We start from the raw sequence: 20,988 nt of genomic DNA, 5'->3' as shown, positions 1-20,988 counted from the left end.
GCAGGCGAATTCTTTACTAACTGACCCTCTAGGGAAGCCTATCTATTTGCTAATATACACCAAATGAGACTGTAGGATCTTCTGGTAGGAAATAGTGGGCAAAGTATAGCAATTGATACTTCAAGCAAAACAAGAAAGGAAAATAAAAATTTTAAGTGCTCAAAAAAATTTTTGCTATTTAATGAAAACAAACTTAATTAAAACTTACCAACCTGAGAGTAAACAAATTCTGTGTGTGAACAAAGGAATTAACTCTTGCAATACAAAATTATTCTTTTTGCCAAATTCATAAGCTTTCTAGTTAAATTTTCACTTGAAATTCAAAGTATTTAATACTGTTAGCAATTGGTAAGGTAATTTCAGACCGTGGGTAGCAAAGCTGTAGGTTATGCGGCCATAGACACAGTGTAAGGGTGCAGGCATGCCCAAAGCACTTGCATTTACACAGCAAAAGAACAGGTGGAAACAGTGCCAAGGGCTACAGTGAAGGTACCTCATCATCATAACCCCCCTCCTTTGACTCAATCATAAATGTCCCTACATGAGGAATCTCCACCTCTACAACTTGCTGCTTAGAAGGTGGCTGGCTTGTGGTATTTTCAGGTTTCTGCAGAAAAAAATCATTAGTGTGAACATTAGAAAAGAGAACAATGGAAGCACTCAGTTTAAGTGCATAGACTCTTGAGCCTTTTAAAATACCTGTATTTGTTTAGTACGAAATAAAACCATCTAAAGGTGAACATCAAAGCAAATGCATTAATTCAGTAACAACACAAGATCTTCTAGCTTTTGCTTTGCATCTCAAATATTAAATTAAATTTAAACTTTTTTTTTTCCCTCACAGAGCACCTTGTATTCCAAATTTTTTAGAAACAGTTAATACTGAAGTTGGATATCCTACTGCTGTTTTTATTGGTGAAAGATTTATTTATTTTTAATTCTAATAACTCTATACAGCCTTTATATATATATATATATATATATATTCATCAAAATAAGACCTCCTTTGACCCCAGGAGAATTTCTAAGTTTTCCTTCTGATGATTTTACCTTCTATCCTTTCTAATAATTAATTATATTGCCACTTAATATCCATAATCTATTGTGCCTAACTCACTAGCACCTGGTATATTTACATCATGAGTTCTCAATGAATTCTTGTTTTGGGAAATGCTGCTAGAAAGTGATATCAATTTTTAACAACTCAGATTTGTTTTTTGTTAAATTCTATGAACTTCACTAAACCAATGGAGTGGAAACCAGTGTAAAATCCAGAAAGTCCACTCAAAGACACTAATATGGTTCATTCAAAATACTGTTCAGATTTCACAAGGATCCTTTTTTACTGAATAGATGACTACCATACTCACTATTTATCTACAAACAAATTTCAAAAATACTTAAGGTGCTTGAAAGCAGATTGCTTAAGTAACTTCAAATTGCACCTTTGAAATTTTCCTAAGCAAAAATCAACTTAGTTTTGACACCAAATAAACAGAAAATTTTAATGAAAACGGAGTGGTCTTACTGCAGTTTAAAATATGGGTAAATTTTTAAATGTGAAGATTTTCTGACTTTTTCAAAGTACATATGCAGAAAAAGTTTAATTAAACAATAAAACAAGAACAGCGGCCAAGACTGGCCTATTTTTTTTAAAAGAAATGCTATTTTTAACCATGACATTTTCAGGAAAGTTTTCTTTTGCTTTGTTTGAGTCTTTGACTTGTTAAGATGATATAACCAACCTGCATGGTTGTCATGATCAGGAGAGAGTATTCAGCTAACCCCAAATCTGATACATTAATTATTGTTCTATAAATGATAGAAATTATAAACATTATACTATTATGCTTCTGGGAACTGCTTATATTTGAATAATCTTAACTCAGTATACGAACACATATTCTACAGAGGTAAGCTTGGTCCATGACATTTAATTAAGAATTAATTGAAAGAGAAAAAATAATAAAAAATTAAGAGAAAAAATATTGTTTCCAGTCACAAGAGTGAAATATAAGCAGGTAAACTAGGAAATTTGTCTGGACTTTTGGTGAAAATTTTCTCACAAGCAAACCAATTCAAACCAATAATATATTAAGAATAATAAATTTAGGAAAGTATCAACCAGGAAACGCACTCCTTAGAATACTGATCCTTACACAACAATATATTTCCTTTGAAAAAAATAATTGCACTTAGGAAAAATGAATGTTTTATAAACCTTTCCAGTTACCACAAAACAGTTTAAACAGCATATTATTAATTATTTGGGTGAAAGTTGAAAAAAGGAAGCAGCTTTGGGCATACATTCTGTAGTATTTCTCATTAAGCCTAGATATCTTAAATTACCATAAAATTTTTCATATAAAGAATTTTAGGGTTCACTGAAGTAAAGTACAAGGATATTTAGGAGCTTCCCCAATGGCTCAGCAGTAAAGAATCTGCCTGCAATGCAGGAGCCCCAGGAAACGTGGGTTCAATCCCTGGATCAGGAAGATCCCCTGGAGCAGGACACAGCAACCCACTCCAGTATTCTTGCCTGGAGAATTCCATGGACAGGAGCTTGGGGGACTATAGTCCATAGGGTCGCAAAGAGTCGGATACAACTGAAGAGACTGAGCACGCATGCCTAAGGATATCTTTTCCTATTATGGTCCCATGCTCTATGAACACCCTAATAAAGGCTGAACTTAAAGGAGGTTAAAAATAAATTCCTCTGTTAATAAGTTGCAAAAATAATTAGATCACAAATCTTTAAGCAACTGCCTGAAATTTATTAAATACCCGATTTGTTAAAAAAAAAAAAAAAAAGTGGTCCCATAAAAGTGTGATTAGAAAGTTATAGAACAGTCTTTTGGGCTCTGTGGGAGAGGGAGAGGGTGGGATGATTTGGGAGAATGGCACTGAAACATGTATAATATCATATATGAAATGAATCGCCAGTCCAGGTTTGATGCAGGATACAGGATGCTCAGGGGTGGTGCACTGGGATGACCCAGAGGGATGGTATGGGGAGGGAGGTGGAAGGGGGGTTCAGGATTGGGAACACGTGTACACCCGTGGTGGATTCATGTTGATGTATGGCAAAACCAATACAATATTGTAAAGTAATTAGCCTCCAATTAAAATAAATAAATTTAAATTAAAAAAAAATAAAATAAAACCATTGCTTTTCAAAAAAAAAAAAGAAAGTTATAGCTTTTCAACCCCTTTGGATTCCTCAATATGCTCACAGCTTTTAACCTAATAACTCCACTATGGAAATGTAAAGAAATAACCAAAATATAAGTTTCATTTTTAGCAGTCTTTTTAAAATTACGTAAAAGTAGAAATAAATATATAAGAAGGGAATGAGTAAGTAAACAAGAATTTGATCACTCAATGAATTATTATTAAGCCATTAAACATTTTTTACAAAGAATCTGCAACATGAGGAAAGTTGTTTAGTGACAGAAATATTAAAATATAAAATTGTATATGCAGCATTAAATCAACTACAAAAATAAATCACAAATCTGTATATAAAAATAAGAATGAAAGAAAACATACCAATTTATTAAGTGATTAACTTTGGGTTGCAGAACTATGCATGATTCTTAGTCTACTTTTTTGTATTTTTAAATTTTCTAAAATATTTCATCCAAAATTAGAGACTCTCTTCTAAAAAGCAAGCTGTCTAAATATCTGGAGAGTATCTCTTTATGGCTTCTGTGATTCTAAGAGTCTCAGGAAATTTTTCTTACACTAACATCAAAATTTTATATACTGTACATTTGTGAAACGGTTAGGATTTAAGTAACAGAAGGAAATAAAGAGCTACTTAATGTCACTCTATATGCTAGGCACTTTAAAAATGATCTTAATTCATCCTATAATCACCTCCATTTTATATTTTAAAAAAACTGAGGTTTAGAAAAATTAAGCAACTTATTCAAGTTTGCATAGATTGTAGGAAATAAAACTAATATTCAAAACCCCAGGACTATTTAATCCCCAAAGCTAAAGACTCTTTGCAATTTACTTTCTTTGCTGTTATTCAGTCTCTAAGACATGCCTGAGTCTTTGCGACCCCATGGACTGCAGCATGCCCAGGCTTCCCAGTCCTTCACTATCTCACTGAGTTTGCTTAGATTCATGTCCACCAAGTCGATGATGCCATCCCACCATCTCATCCTCTGCTGCCCTTAGTTTCTAAGGCATGCCTTTAAATGAGAAAACCTAGTGATTTTAATGATCCTAAGCAACTGGCCATGAGACCAAGAAACACTGGTCATACTCATGATCAACATACTCTGGTGCAGGAGAGGTGCAGGATCAATCCTCTGGTGCAGGATTTATACAGACAGTGGGACCAACTGTTGGTTTACTCCAGAAGATAAGCCAAATTGAAAAATATTTATGCCAGCTAATCTATTTTCTCAATGCCATTCTTTTTCAACTAAAGGTGAAGCAGTAGGCTGCTACCATATAAGATATTAACCATATGAATAAACTACCTAACTTTAAGTGCTAATTTCTACAAATTTAAACTGCACCTGATTAACCAAAGTAAGAAAAACACACCACCAAAAAAAAAAAAAAAAACCATGATTCCACATTAAGCTAAGTAATCTTTCCACTTTTTTGATATCAGTTAAAAGGATGAAACTTATCAATCATAATGTAGGCACTAATAACAAATAAAAATCCTAACTAGCAAAAGCCCTAGCAAAATATGTTTTTATATCAGACAAAATTATTTCTCCCTCGTGTTTACTCCTGTGCTTTTTCTTCCTTCCTAAGGTGTCCTCTTCTATCATTCATCCAGATCTACTCAAAGAAGTATTTTTCAGGAAGTGCTTTAGAGTGACCAGTTCCTCAAGTTTTTTATAGTCTCTAGGGTATTTGTAGAATTTGGAATAATAATAAAAAACTATACTAATACATTGTTTTTTATGTAAGAAGATATGTAATCAAACTTTTTCAAAAAGGAAACTAAATTAAAAAATAATTTATCAATATCACTTTGTTGAGCAAGATATAATTAAAAGACTACCCTATTAATGGAATATTTTGGTTAATATGGCCTTATAATATTAAAGACCACACTTTAATTCGAGGGTTACTGATGAGATTTAAGTTCAGTAAATAGAAATTATGTGTTGAAATGTCCTCTTTTCTTTAGTTCTCTGGGTGGGCATCTTTAAATCCTAAAATTAGCTACTCTGAAACCTATACTAGAGCTGTTTGTGTCACTAATAAAATAAAAAATAAATACCTATAGCAACTGAATGGTCTTATAGTATGAAATCCTTGAAACATCTCTCAGAATATCATATTTACTGAAACATAACACAATACTAATATGTTCAACCTACTGTTATTAAAAGACACAGCTAAATACTTGAAAATTACACTAAAGGAAGTTAATAATGACAATTTGACACAGGGCACTTGAACTATGCATAAACTGTTTTATAGCATATTTATCCTGCTAATATTACTCTAACCTAGACTATCTAGAATTTTGTTAAACATAGTCCATGGAGCAATGAAAATTATACCCTACATTCCCAACTATCCTAACGTAAGACTAAATACGGAAGGCAGGGTGGGAGGGAGGTAGAGGGGAAAGAAAAATAATGTTAAACTCCGTACTTCTCTTTAGAAGTTACAAATCAAATGACCAGTTTGGCCTATGATTATAATTTTTCATAATTCTCTATCAGGAAGATAAAAACTGTTTTTTTTTTTTTTAAAGAAGCATTTAAAAAGTTATAGCTGAGGAAATTACAGCCTGGCAGTTTGGTGACACCTACAGCCACTCATCATGTTCACGGCAGAATCATCCCTTGGCCAGGTCTCTCCTGACTCCCAGACAGGTCACTCTCCTCACACAGCTAAGAAATCTCGTGAACATGGATGGGTATGCTCAGAGAGCTAAAAGAAAAATTCTTACCGACTGCAAAACTGTTTCAGGACTTTTATCTTCGTGCTCATGTGATGCCTTGGTAATTATTCGAATGGTCTCTTCTTTCAAGTGCTTTGAGAAATCACTTCTTGATGGCTGCTCTAGATATTCTGGTTCTCCTGCTTGTGCTTCATGAGAAAAGAATCAATTGTATATCTAATATAAACCAGTGAGTCTAGTCTAAGATGAACTTATTTACTTCTCATTTGAAGTTATACATTAATTTTACTTTATTGACTCTAAAGTAATACATGCTTCAAACAACAGCACTTCCTCCTCCAGAGTTTACCAAAAGAAAAGAATCAAATCTCAGATAAGTCAAATAATTACTGAATAAAGCACTCTTTATGGTTTATGCTAAGAAATTTATTGTAAGTTTTTGTTGTTGTTAGGACAAGCATCAAAATCTCACTTTGGGTCATCACAGCACCGGGTTGAGCTCCCTGTGTTATACAACAGCTTCCTAGCTATCTATTTTACACATGGTAATGTATGTTTCAGTGCTACTCTCTCAATTCATCTCACCCTTCCTTCCTTGCTGGTCCACTAGACTGTGTGGGATGGGGGTGGGGGGTAGGAGGGAGGTTCAAGAGGGAAGGTAAGCATGTATACTTATGGCTGATTCACGCTGTTGTACAGTGGAAACCAACACAACATTGTAAAGCAATTATCCTCCAGTTAAAAATAAATTAGAAAATAAAACTGTGAAACCTTAAAAAAAACAAATCTCACTTTAGAAAATCACTAGCATTCTACCAAAGAACAAGGGAGCAGGGGGTTGTACAACAAATCTGGTCCGAGTTTCCACAGAGAGCACAGTAGCTGTTTTTCTGGCCACAGTATTCTTTTTCATACTTACTTAACAAAATCCTAACCATAAATGAACCCAGCCTTCTATCTTTTCTGAACCTGTTCCTGATAGTTCCAGGACCAATATAAACTCAAGAGTTCAAATACTACTTCTGGGAAGAATTCCTAAAATTATACCTACTGTCTATGTTCTGAGTTCTAAATCCATAGATGCAACAATGTACTCTGAATGTTCACTGGATATTTAACAGACAAGCCCAATATTTATCCTTATGCAACCTATGAGGCTTTATATAAGTGGGCCTCTGCCTGTCTCTCCATCACCTGGTGTCCTTTGCTCAAAAAGAAACACATACTAGCCTTTTTTCAGTTTATCCAATACATCAGAGAAAAGGCTAACTGTCCAACTTCTGGATCTTTCCTCATTTTCTTCCCTCTGACTGGTCAACAACTCTCACTTCTCCACCTAATAACTTCAATATATCCTTTTGCTTAAATGCTGTTTCTGCATAGAAGTATTGCCAATGACTCCGTTTCTAGGGCAGAGCTGCTCAGCCTCAGCACTACTGACATTTTGGGTCAGATGATTCTACAGTGTGGAGGGCTTTCCTGTGTACCCAGGCATCTAACCCACTAAACACTAGTAGTACTGACTCCCTCTCTCAGCTGTGACAACCAGACATGTATCCAGTACTGTCAAATGCCCTCTGAAGGTCAAAATCACTCCCAGACAAGAATTACTGCTCTACAGTAACTTATACTTTCATTTTAATAGCACTTTCCCACAATTATAGCTTCATTACTGTTATTTGTTTCAAGCCTATATTCCCTGCTATACTGTAAGAATCTCAAGAGCCAGGGGTGTTATCTCCCTTTTGTATTCCTATTTCTTCCACACCAAGCATATAATAAGCACACAATAATTTAATGAAACAAATGAATTAATAAACTAATGAAAGGGTAAAAGGAATAAGAATGTACTCTAAAATACTGTACAGTGTTACTGGGATAGGTTGAGTTCCTGCTCAACCAACTGGTGGGAAACAACAGGACTACTGTCATCCTTTCCAATACAATATCTGATTAATGTAAAACCTTTCTCAAAGTGAAATATTATTAAAAAAGAAATACTATAATTTCAACATAGATGCATGAATATTCATTCATCCACTGAATTTTAATTAAGTGTCTATGTAGGCACTAGGCTAGGCACTGGGACTCAGTGTTAACAAAGTGGCCAGTCCCGTCCCCATGAAATTTATAGTTAACTATGGAAAAAGTTATTAACCAAATAATTACACGTATGAATTCTGATATCATCATAATACATTACAGGAATAAAATAGGGCAAGGGTAACTTAAGATTATGGGGTATGAGATAAACTAACGTTTCAGTTGAAACATAATGAATTAGGTGGAAGAATGAATAGCCCATGAAGTGAGCATGAATTCAATCCGAAAGGCTTCTAGTGTGGTCAAACTATAGACTATAGTATAAGAGGCGAGAAATGGCAAGAGATGATGTAGACAGGGATAAAATGGGGGCCTTTCAGTCATGAAAGTTTTAACGGCCAAAGGAAGTGGATAAACATTCTAAATACAATGAAAACACGCTGAGTTTAAAGAAAATTGTTCTGGCTACATTGTAAAGAAAAGATTAGAGAATAAAGTAAAACTAGAAGTCAGTAAAAGTACTAAAACAGCAACATAAGCTCTTTATCTGGCTTATAGAGCAATATTAGCAAGAAATGACTGTGCTTTTGGATAAGAGACAGTGAGAATTTGTTAGATTCAAGATACATTTTAGACATAATGGTGTGGAGACTGATATGCAGATGTCTTATATTTTGGATATGAGTCATTAGGATAATGGAAATATACTCTGACAAGGAAAACTAAAGGAAGACATGATTACCATGTTTGTCACAGGAAAAGAAGTCCAAAAGAAGTTAAATGTCTCATTTCTAGACTTCCTAAGAACTGCAATGTTCTTTCAGTGTGCCCGTATGATAAAGTTAAGAAAATCTCAACCACTACAACTCCAGTTTAGCAGAGCTTCTGCTTCCTGAAGGTTTCATGGTTAAGTGGCTTAAGTCAGCTATTTTAGGCCTTAACAGAGACAAACTTCTTGTTGCTAAAGCTTACATTACTTGCGTTTTCCCCCTCTGTCTCTTCTCATTGTAACAGATAAAACATCAATGCTTGACAGTAGGATGTGAGCTTAATGCAATGTGGGTCAAAAAATTCATCTGCTAGGGCACTGGGCTAAGCCAGGGAAATCTGGACAGTGTAGGTAAATAAAGCTCTTAAGAGCAAAAGTAATTTTATCTGATCAGCACAGTCAAATATACGTAGGTCCCCAGGGTTAAAGCTTCCTTCCTCATAGGGATTTGAGTCCAAAAATCTTATGTGATGCTGAATGATTCTGCCTAAATGTCGTACAAAACTATTTCCTCTAGAATTTTCTCTGTGCAAATATCTTCCATGGAACTTGTATGAGTGGTGCTGTCATCACAGTAGGTGAACCTACAAGGATTCAAGTTCTGGGAGTTTGGAAGCAAAAATCCAAACTTCATTCTCAACATATTTGATGAGCATGTGACATTTTCAGTACTACGCTGCTGCTGCTGCTAAGTCACTCAGTCGTGTCCGACTCTGCGCATCCCTGAGATTCTCCAGGTAAGAACACTGGAGTGGGTTGCCATTTCCTTCTCCAATGCATGAAAGTGAAAAGCGAAAGTGAAGTCACTCAGTCGTGTCCAACTCTCAGCAACTCCATGGACTGCAGCCCACCAGGCTTCTCCATCCATGGGATTTTCCAGGCAAGAGTACTGGAGTGGGGTGCCATTGCCTTCTCCGAGTACTATGCTAGGTATTAATAATGTTAAGAAAAAATGACATAAGACTTACTCACTTTAAGGAACTCTCAACAAAATCATAGAAATGTATACTCCATTACAATACAAAGTGCTAAATGCTATAACAGACTTATGTACAAGGTCCTAGAGAAGCACTATGGACCCATACACACACTTGGAAAGATGTTGCATGCTAAGAAATATTTCCTAGAAGAAATGCCAACTGAGCTAAGTCTTGAAGGATGTGTAGAGAAGATTATCTTGGAGATGAGAAAGATGATTCCAGGCAGAAGGAATAGCATAAACAAAGGCACTGTAAGGACAGATAAAAGATTAATAAATTCCTTGCTACTAGTGAGCTTTTATAACAGTAAGCAAGACAAAATATAACTTTGGTACTGAGAATAGATTGGGACTAGAATAGGGGGAAAAAGACAATAGTTGCTACAGGGGTAATTAGGGAGATTCATAAAGATTTGGGGCTATTAGGGAAGTCTTAAAAGTGGACAAAGTTTCAAGAATAGTGAGGATAAGAGGACATTTTTCAAATGAGGGATACTTCATGAGCAAAACCATAACGACAGGAAAAGACCCTACAAGCAAGAGTGATAGGGAACAACCTGGTTTAGATGAAATTTGGAAGAATTATAAGGGATTCAGATTTAATAGAAGTTAAAATAAAAAAGAAAAGAGGTTTTAACTTTATTTTGTCAAACCAGAAGAGTAAAAGATACGTTCACCAGAACAAACAAAATAACCAGAGGAGGAAAATAAAAAGCTCATTCCACTACCCAGAGAAAAATACTTAAAGAGCACTGCTTCAAAGAACAGCAGTCCATTTTCCTTATAGAAATGCATTTAAAGTCAATAATTCCCCCAAAGCAGTCTATAAAAAGACATGCTAGGCTGGCTGGCTAGAGTATCAGGGAAACTTTTAAAGGCTTCAGATTCCTAGGTAGCACCACAAACAGAATTCTCAGGAATGTGGGAGGTGTAGGCTTAGGAACCAAAGTTAAACCTACAATTTATCTAAGAAAATGCTATAACAGCACCACATATTTTTGACTTTCTTCCTAATGTATAGCAATTTGGGGTAACCTTTTTAAAGTGGCTGCACTCCCATACACTGAAGGTCACCTCTAGGAAACTCATTATTGCAGTTTCCAAAGGGAATGAAATCAAACCAGAAAACATTTAAGGGGCATCGATCATATGTCATGTATTATACTACATTGTGGAGATTTAAATAAAAACATGACTTGGACCCTGCTTTAAAGGAACTTAAAATACTGATGCTACTGAAAATATCCTGAAAATACTGAGAATATTGTCCACTCTACCAGATCTTACTCTCAGGAACCAACTGTACTTTTCTGGAATATCAACTTATTTTTGACTTGTAGACCATTTTTACTTCATTTTTTCTATCCTTATTTTTTGGTTTCAGTTTATTTTTTGCTTTTAAAATCTGAGTATGCTATATAGATATACTGTAAGGACTTCAAATAGTTTCTGAGTAAGATATGAGTAACACAAGCAAAATAATAATTCAAGCAAACTTCCCTCTCCCTCAGAATACGGTTTTATTCATATAGCCTAGAGCCATGATGCTTAACCAGAGGTACACTCAGAATTATCTGAATATATTTTAAAAAATATATACTCTGGACCCTTCCTCCATAGATACTAATCCCAATAAGTCTCAGATGGTATGTCCTCAGGAACAGTCTCCCAGGTAATCCTGATGTATATACCAGTAGTAAAGAACTGCTGGCTAAATCTCTAAACATAACTGTTAAGGTAAATTTTCTTTTGCAGATTAAGAGGTAGTGTGATATGGATTGAAGAATACTTTCCTATCACTTATTACTTAGTTTAAATAAGACAAGGAATCATGCTGAAGAAGTGATGCCTATGGATTTTTTTGGTTATCTGTTAGCAAAAGAGGAACAAATACTCATTTAATTAATGCAATATAAATTAATATTCTTATTTAGAATATCATTCTGAAGAAACTGGATTTTAATGGTTCTTAGGTTTTAACTTTATTGAAAAGATTTTCAGGAACAGAAGAAAAATCACTCTGACGGATTTTATGAAGAAGATCTCCTTTTATTACTTCCACTAGTCATCATAATCCTAATGTACACCTGAGAGATAAATACAGGTTCTCTATGATATTATGAAAGTATTATATCAAATTATTTGAAAACTGTAGGGAAAAATAGGAAAAAAAATGGCATGGGCATTAAAGTAAAATTTCTCTGCTAATAGGAGATAAGTAATTCCAAGGAACAATATAATAGATTCTCTTATTCAGTTGTGTATGTTAAATTGTCCTGCAATGGAAGATAGATTTCTTAATGTGATATGTAAGATAAGATAGTAGTAGAAATCAATTTTTAATCAATAATCTCACACACATCCCAAATTTATAGATTTACAATATTCTATTTCTATTAACTCAAAGTGCCTATTTCTAGTAATTCTATAGAGGACACACAGTTTTCTACTGAGGCAGTACCGTCATTGCCTTCTAAAAACTCAGTCCTGAACATAACTATCATAACAGTTACATGTGAATTGACCTTTACCATCTCTTTATTTTTTAGTTATTCTAGCTCTTCTTAGCTGCATCTCCAAGTTTGTTTTTTTTTTAATACTGAAAAGAGACATGAACGTACCTGCACAACACCCACTGCTCAATTTTTTAAAACTTATAAAACAGGATATAAAGTGTGTAACAGGAAGTACTCATCAGAATAAAAAGGATATGGAACACATAGATGTGGCCTTTTCATAGAGAGGGAATATAACAAATGTAAATGATGGGGAAAAGCTGGCAAGTCCTGTCAGATATGAATATTATGGGGAATATGTCTTAGTTTGACTTAGTAAAAATAAAATGTGTTAAGTCTGTAAATTTAGATACTCTTGTGTGAAACAGAAAAGATGACAAGCAGACTGTATAGAACTTAATATTGTGATGCTACAAAATTTAAGTGAACCAAGAATAACAGGGTTGGAGCTTGGCCAGTGACTAGAGGACTCACCTTCATCTGAGTGATCAGGTGCCACTAACGTTTACGCCATTTATGCAGCCCTGTCCTCCCACCAATACGAATACTCACAAGCAAATGGAGGTGTAAAAAATTAAGGGAAGAATAACACAGTAGCTCCATCTTGGGGTAAGTTCTAGGGAGTAATTTGGAAGCAGATTTACTCCCTTTCGTAAGGGAAGAAATCACAAAGAGATGGAACTAAGTCAAAAATGACAGGAAGTAATTTGGAAGCAGATTTACTCCCTTTCGTAAGGGACAAAATCACAGAGATGGAACTAACTCAAAAATGACAGGAACTATATAACAAGTTTACTAGGGTTATTTGAACTCAGAAACCTCTTGATAGCTACTGAGCTATTTTATTTCCTACTAACATGGACAAGGTTACTATAATGAAACTGCACTGTTGTAAAACTAGAGAGTTTCACCTGCTCTACACATTGGCCTTTGATGTACGTGAAGAAAGTGCAGTCCTTGTCTGGTACGGTTCACCAAAGACTACAATGGTGGTACTGAAAGACACTGTGCTGCATACTGCATTTATGTATCAATATGGCAGGATAATACTGTTTTCATAGTCTATTAAAAATGCTGACTCAATGCTGCTTAAAATCAAGATCTAGGACTCAACTATTCAATTTGCATGAAAACAAGTTACAAGTCTGGAAAGATTTGTGCATACCTATACATCAGTCACCACAACATACTGTAGTCTTACAGATCTCTCATTGAAAGAATAAATTTGTCTAAAGTTGAAAGGAGAATGCTAAAATTTACCTAGGTAAAGGTACATAGGAATCTGTCTGTAAAAGACAAAATTAAACAAACACTGAGAACGCTTTCTTACAAAATAAAAACAAAACACACAAACCTTACAAAAAAGGGTGATTCAAAATGATCCACTCAGAGTAAATTAAAAAAAAAAAAGGGAGAGACAAATGAATTTAAGGAAAAGATCTAATTTATCTCTTCCCATTTCCCTAACCACTAAACAGAAACAGTACCTTCTTTATAATACAAAATGTCATCTTAAATTATATTCACAACTTAATCATAAGATGAATCTTAAAAAAATCATTGGCCATTGTATTTTCAATTGTGAAAGAATGTATTTTATTTTTGTAGTCCTTAATATTTTATTGATTTCACGTTATAGTTGTTAAAATATTTATATTTTTATATACTTCTCATTTGTTTTATAGATTACACAGATTTTCTTCACTTGGAATATATTAAAAATTTAGGTGCTGCTAATTTGTCTTTTATGAATTCAGAAAAGAATCAAATAAATACTCTACATTAACCAATACTATTTAGCAGTAGTGTTATTTTGTTTAAATATGAAATTATTAGAGTGCATTCTCTTGAAAGCTTTAGTGAACTGGCAGTTTCACAGTTTTCTAGGTATCTTGCCAAGAAAAGTCAATCAAAGTAGATAACATACATAGATGGAGAGTTAGCAGAATCATCTCATTCAGCTTATAAATGGTATATATGTATATACAGAGTTATCTAGCACTGTCTAGCAAAGGGGTAAACTAACCTGTTGCCTTTTATCTCTGAATGATGGAATTTCAGATTTTTTAAATTGGAGTCTTCATACTCTAGGATAAAGTTTTTTGCTCTTGCTTTTACAATGAACATATCTTATTTTTACAATTATCAAGAAATATGAAATTGATAAAATGCAATAAAAATGAACTAACCTGTTGTCACAGAAGACTCAGACTCTCTCAATTTCTGAGATGCTAGAAGTTTTTCCTGCAAGGCTTTCTGAGCAAGTTGTGCATCCCATTCTTCTAGTTCTTTCTCAAATCGCTGGTTGTCTTCCTCAACAAAATCTCTTAAGTCGGGGGGTAGTGTTTCTATTCCAACAAGGGCCTGCCCAGTTTCTTTATTAAACTCCTCTGCAAATCATATTTCAAAAACTATTATAAAGTTAAGGATTAAAAAAAATGCAAAGTTCAAAATAGAAGGTATTTCAAATGTTAAAGTCCAAATTATTACCATCTAGCAAATCAATATTACCTATATATTAAAAGAAAACTCAAAAAAATGCTCAGAAAAGCAAGACACAAACATGTGATCATCCATTATAGGTAATGTTCTCAGCTTTTATTTTTATTCTGAAGAGTGAAAAAAAAATGAAACGACATAAAGCCAAAATTGTTGCTATTCAAACACTGGCACAGTACTACTTTTTCTACTATAAAATACCAGATACTTGATTATTCATGAAGTAAAACTTACCACAAAATGAGAATGCATAACCTCAAAGCTCAAAACAGAACTAAAATTCTTTTCCATCTGAAGCAGTTAAGTATAGCAATATATTTATATACAATTTGAAATCTAATCAATATAGCAAAGTTTTTCTTAAAATCACATACATAAATCTAACAAGGTTACTCAACCTCTACTACACACACATAAATTAAATTTTAGCTTTTCAGTCATAAATCCAGCAAGTTTTGCTGAATGGGTAAATACAAAAAGAAAGTTGATTTCTATCAGTCTCAACAAACCTTTATTACATGCTTTCTTTTTTATATGCAAAGTCTATATTAGAATATGATAAGTAAAAAGATTAAGACCATGTCACAGTATGACATGGTCCCTGTCTGTCAGCAGATCAGAGTGAAGTCGGAAAGGGAAGCCAGCATATAATTCCAGCACAATGAGTGCCCGATACAAGTATGCTATGAGAAGACAAGAAGGGATACTTTCTGGCAGGTTCAAGGAAAACATGGCAAAGCAGATGACACCTGAATTGAATCTTGAGATGAGCAGGAATTAGGCAAAAGAAGAAATAAGATCATCATTGGCAAACACAGAAAACACAAGAACAAATTGATATAAATATGTGAAATGATTTGGTGTGACCCAAAGAAGTTTAAGTATCAGTCAAGTATATGAAGTTTGAAATGAAGAATGGTTATAAATGAATCTGGAGAGACAATTAGAAGCCATATAATGGAGGCTTTACAAGTTAGGCGAAGAAGTTTGAATAGGAGTCAATGTGTGATACAGTCATGAAAGGGATTTTAGCAAGGAGAAAAAGTCCAATTTATATTTTATAGTCCAATTTATATTTTATAATAGTTAACTCTGAATACAAAAATTATATTCCAATTCTCAGCCCTGGTCACATTACTTTTCAATTCCAGTTTTCTCACTTACAATAACCCAAAAGCATTTTCCAAATATATCCATCACCTTGAGTAAACTACACTTAACTAATCACACCAGAGACCAGAATCAAATTAAAGAGCTACTTATTTAAAAATATATATTGCCCTATATATTTCATATTCTTACCTTGTATTAAGAATTGTGGTTTGTCATTTATGTACATTAAACAGTATGCACTGGCATTTCTGTAACCACCAAAAGAATCTCTCACTAGCTCTTCCCACGATGATTTTGTTACAGCAATATCATTGTACTTCATCCACCTGTTTTCACGATGATCAAAAATGTATGCCCAGTAGTGCCCGGCATTAGCTTGACCTTCATGAACTAAAACAGCATGTAAACGATAAGGAACCTAAACGTGAAAACAGAGTTAAACTGTAGTTAAGTACTCTATTATAATCACATCTCATGAAAATCACAAGTCATCTGATGCGAGGGTTCCCTTGAAGCATACGTTTTTTAACAAGAGTAAATTGGCTGGGATTAGAGTTTTGAAAAAATTAAACTATGAAATAAAAATAAGCAAGGAAGAGGGAGGATAAGTAAACTAACGACATGTAAAGCAGACAGGTGCGTAAATAGGTTGATTTTCAAAACTCTGGAAATATATTTGTTGATTTATTTAAGCTATCTTTAGAATAAAGAATTTGTATAATGAATATTTATACATTTAGCACATTATTTGCTTAAATTTTCATAATTATAAATTGGTGGGTAAGTTCAGCAAAATGGCATATATAAAGAGCCATTATATAAATCTCAGAAGTTTAAATGTAACTGAGCCCTTTACCTTCTCACATAATCTTAGTATCCTTAAACAATCCTATAATTTCTTAAAAATACTGAAGCACTTTGGAAAATTTTAATAATTTTTATTACAAAAGAATAAAATGGTAGGTAAATACAGAGAATACAGAGAAAAATAATATAAAAATCTTAAAGTTCAGCAATTTTATAACAAAAAGTATGAGAATTAAGCTAACATAAAGATAAAATATGTAAATAATTTAGATAATGCTTACTAGCTCAAAATTCAACTTACTTGGATCATAGATTTGTCAGAGTACATTAGCTCAATTGTGCGATGGATTCTAGATATGCTTTCCTGTAAATCTAAGGATAGAAGATGCCATTTAATGATCAAAATCAAGTATGTTTCTACTGAGACTTGTAAGGAAGGGAATAAAGCTTTTCCTACAAATATGCTAGAGGAGTAAGAAAAAGTTTCTAAAACTATTCTTAAAAACATTACTATTCAGAATCTGTATAAAATGAATTCAGTTCTCCTTGATAAAAGACGCAGCACAAATGAGAAATTAAAAACCAAACAAATACGGTTTATTTTAAAAAATGAACTGAGCCAAAGAAACGGTATTTTGTTCAAATTTATAAAAGGTTCCAATGAAAATTAAAGTTAATACCCCCCACACATACTTGTATAAAACAGGAAAACAATGAAATAATGAAATAAAGTAATGTAAACAATGAAATAAAGTAACTTCATCACATATCACACACACATATACATATATATGTAACTGAATAAAAATCCACTATAATCACCAATGGAAATAAAGTTGTGAGATTTCCATTACCCACTATTTCTACTTCAAGTAGAAATCTATCCTACATAATTACTTAGAGGCAGGGATGTATACAGCTATATTACCCATAATTATTTTTTAAAAATCAGAGACAATCTAAATATCTGTCATACAGTATAACCACATTATTCTATGAAGCTATTAAAAAGAATCAAGCAGACAACATCAAAGCCTACCCCCCAAAAAAGTAACTTTAGAACAGGAAAGGCTTTTTTAAAAAAAAAGCTTGATAGAAAATCCAGTAACCATAAACGCAAAGACTCCTCCCCAAATTAAGAAGAGCCTGGCAGGCTATAGTCCATAGGGATGCAAAGAATCGGACACAACTGAGCACCTAAGCACAGCACAACAGGCTAATATTCACATTTAAGTTTCTATTAAGCAAGAAGACAAACCATTCAATATAAAAACTGGATAACTATCACAAATTTATTAAAAAACAGAATTTCACTCATGATTAATGAAACTGAAATCAAGACACTGTAATACCATTTTCATTTCATTATCAGACTATCACAAATTAAAAGGTGCCCAGGGCTAGGGAGAATACTGGGAAACAGGGTGTCTCACACAAAATTAGTGAGACTCTAAACTGGGTCATTGCCTGGAGAGGGGTGGGAATCTTTTATACCTGAGCCATAGGTCCAAAACCATATGACACGTCTCTCAAGTTCTTCAATTTAAAATAACCAGAAGTGGACTCATCATATTCCTACTTCCTTCCCCAAGGTGGAGGCGACCCACCATTCTGCCCTTTTCCACAGTACGTTCTATCCATTTAGTTATCGATACCACCATGAGGAACTGAGGGAATCAACCCTGATACCTCTCTGTCTCTCACCTCTAGTCAAGGACCCACATCTGTCAGCTCTCTCCAAAGAATAAACCAAATTCATTTTTTTCTTCCCTAAATGCTACTTCTCTGGTGTCAAAAGCATCTTAGTTTTCAGCTTTCTGACTGGAATCTTATAGAAACAAACAGAACATGCCTAGTTCAATAAAAAATTATCCAACAACCTAACACAGTATTCAGGAAAAACTATGTGCTTAAGAAATTTTCACTAATGATTTCAAATATAAAAAAATTCCCTTATATATGAAAATACTAAGGAAAATCTTCAGAGTAACTAAGGCTGTTAGTTGCTCTCCCACCTTATTTACTATGCAATTAGGACTGCTCTTGACTTCCATATTGTCTATAAAGCATCTAGTTGGGCTTTAAAACCAGATTTAAAATCTAACAAGTGATGTAGTTTAGTGTAAGTCCAACCTTTTGATACAGAAGAGGAACTCCTAGATTTTTTCCACAGATCAAGAAAAATGATGATAAAGTCTACCATAAAATATCCACATCACTTCATTTTAGCAACACTGAAGTAGGAAGGAGATTATTTCAGAATAAAGGAGTGTTCCTTCCAAGAATGGAGGACGGCAACTGAATACCAACATGCTCACTGCTCCTCCCCTCCCAGAGCATTGTCCTTCTTTTTCTTATGCCAGTTAAAACTAGTTACAGACTGGCACTGAGTTAATCATATTTGGAAATCTGCTAGAGCAGACAGAAAATTAAAATTCACATTTCTAATTCTTCAACCTAGAGAAAATGTTTTTCACTTGAACTCAGCACAGGCATCAAGGGAGGTACATAGCTGGTTATGTACAAAATCTGATGCTGGATGATGTTTCACCAGTGGAGTACCTGTGAATACCAGCTTGATATAAATTTAGAGCACTAAACCAGAAAATCAGACCATCTGCTAGGTCATTAATCAGCTAAGTAATCCAAGGAAAATCTTTTGGTCTCTCTAAAACTGATATTAAGATCATAAAAAAGGAAGCCAAGTGAGCTCATCTTATAGAAAACACTTTGTAAGGGAGGAAAAAAAAAAAAAAAAAAATCCCATTTTTAATATTTACATGAAACCCATAGATGACCTCCCCTCTCAATTTTAACATTAACCATGTCCATCTGAGGTGAGAGTAGTTCTGCTATGAGAAGCTTCTTACCTCTGGTGTCATTTTCTATTTCTGTCCTCCAGCGATGTAAACAGCTTTCTAGCACAGAGAGTTCTTCTTCTGTTATGTGCCTTGGTGCCGGATGCATGGGCAAGTCTGGAGGTATCCGGGACTGAGTGAATGGTTTGTGTATTACTGATCTTGATGAAATGGCAGCTATTGACACGGGTGACGTGCTTGGCAGTTCTGAAGAAGGAGCTCCCTGTTGGTCTGTTGTGCTGCATTTTTCAAGCATAGAATATTCATTATTAAACTTTCCAAACTGAAGCTCTGGACAAAGATTATGCGCTAAATAAACAATATTAAGTTGGCTTATAATTACAAAAGAAAAAAGTTAAAAAAAAAGAAGTATGTGGATTAATGTAACATTCAAATGAGATTCTTACTACATGGAACTACATTATTATAAGGATAAAACTGGGGCTTTATATTATAAATGGCTCAATAGTATTTACTTATACAAATCATACGTATACCAGATTTATAAAACCTTCCTTTGCTGATCCTTATCAGCTCACACTACAGAAAAAAATTCTCATTTAATACTAGTATTTTCATGGATGAAAGAAAGGCTGATATACATACCAAAACAGCCTAAAGTATAATTCTGAATGGAAAAAAATACGAAAATTTTAATCCACAGCCATAAAAAATCCATTGAAATCCAATGAAATAAGAAAGTCCCTAGAAGACCTACACAATCTTCTAAGTTCACTAAAATAAAGCACAACATGCATTTTATAAAGGTATCAATTACAATATTACCTAATACAAGAACACAGCTATCTCTCTATCAAGAAAAGTTTACCTTGGTAATGTCTGTGATGGTACGGAACCACTAGATGGGGAACTCGCATCAATATCATCAACGGGAGAAGTGCAAACAGGTTTACTTGAGGCAAATTCCAAGGCATACTGCAGAACATCCACCAGGGGAAATCGTTTGGGACCTGAACCATAGCTTAAATATCTGTTAACCATAAAATGCATGAATGCTTAAATTTGTGTAAAAAGTACACTTATTTCAATAATTGTTCTAAAACATTATAAAAACACTTTAATATTCCTCAACAGTGAAATTAATTTTGCTTTCAAATGACAGTAAAACTACATATACATTCAAGAAATAAGTTAAATGTTCTCTAGAGGAACAAAACCAAAGCTGAGAAGACTGAATGTGTATATACACTGTTATAAATTTCAAATGCTGCTGTAAGTTATAATCTAACAGTAAAATGAAAACTGACATTTTCATCTCCTCAGGCTTTTTATTTTTAGATCTGTCATCTGGTCTTAAGATGATGGCTAATATTATCCCCCTCCTTTTCCCTCTGATTATATTTCAATATGATTATTGATACCTTTTAAGAATTAAAGCTATTGAAAAATAACATATTTTATATTAAAAGCTTTAGATCACTCATTTTCAAGTGAATAGTAAAACAAGGGGATACAGATTAGATCAGAGGTTGCAAACTGGGATCTTTCAGAGC

The 20,988-nt window shown here is 33.8% G+C and overlaps 1 protein-coding gene across 3 annotated transcripts in view; it reads right to left on the bottom strand.

The window, feature by feature from the left end:
* Positions 1-20,988, bottom strand: part of USP25 (ubiquitin specific peptidase 25) — a 163,875-nt gene that overhangs the window by 44,275 nt on the left and 98,612 nt on the right. For 2 of the 3 annotated variants that reach the window (XM_040227272.1, XM_040227280.1), the window contains 7 exons: positions 20,304-20,465; positions 19,487-19,713; positions 16,918-16,988; positions 15,999-16,227; positions 14,387-14,587; positions 5,939-6,078; positions 494-607 (listed from right to left, as the gene is read on the bottom strand). In XM_040227272.1, the coding sequence (XP_040083206.1) occupies positions 494-607; positions 5,939-6,078; positions 14,387-14,587; positions 15,999-16,227; positions 16,918-16,988; positions 19,487-19,713; positions 20,304-20,465 (1,144 nt within the window). The remainder of the gene's footprint in view (positions 1-493; positions 608-5,938; positions 6,079-14,386; positions 14,588-15,998; positions 16,228-16,917; positions 16,989-19,486; positions 19,714-20,303; positions 20,466-20,988) is intronic. The other variant, XM_040227290.1, reaches the window with a different exon arrangement.

This window comes from Oryx dammah, unplaced genomic scaffold, assembly GCF_014754425.2.
Source record: "Oryx dammah isolate SB20612 unplaced genomic scaffold, SCBI_Odam_1.1 HiC_scaffold_2, whole genome shotgun sequence".
In the NCBI taxonomy this organism is placed as follows: Eukaryota; Metazoa; Chordata; class Mammalia; order Artiodactyla; family Bovidae; genus Oryx; species Oryx dammah.
The sequence above is the reverse complement of the archived record's forward strand: the minus strand, read 5'-3'. Positions and strand labels throughout refer to the sequence as shown.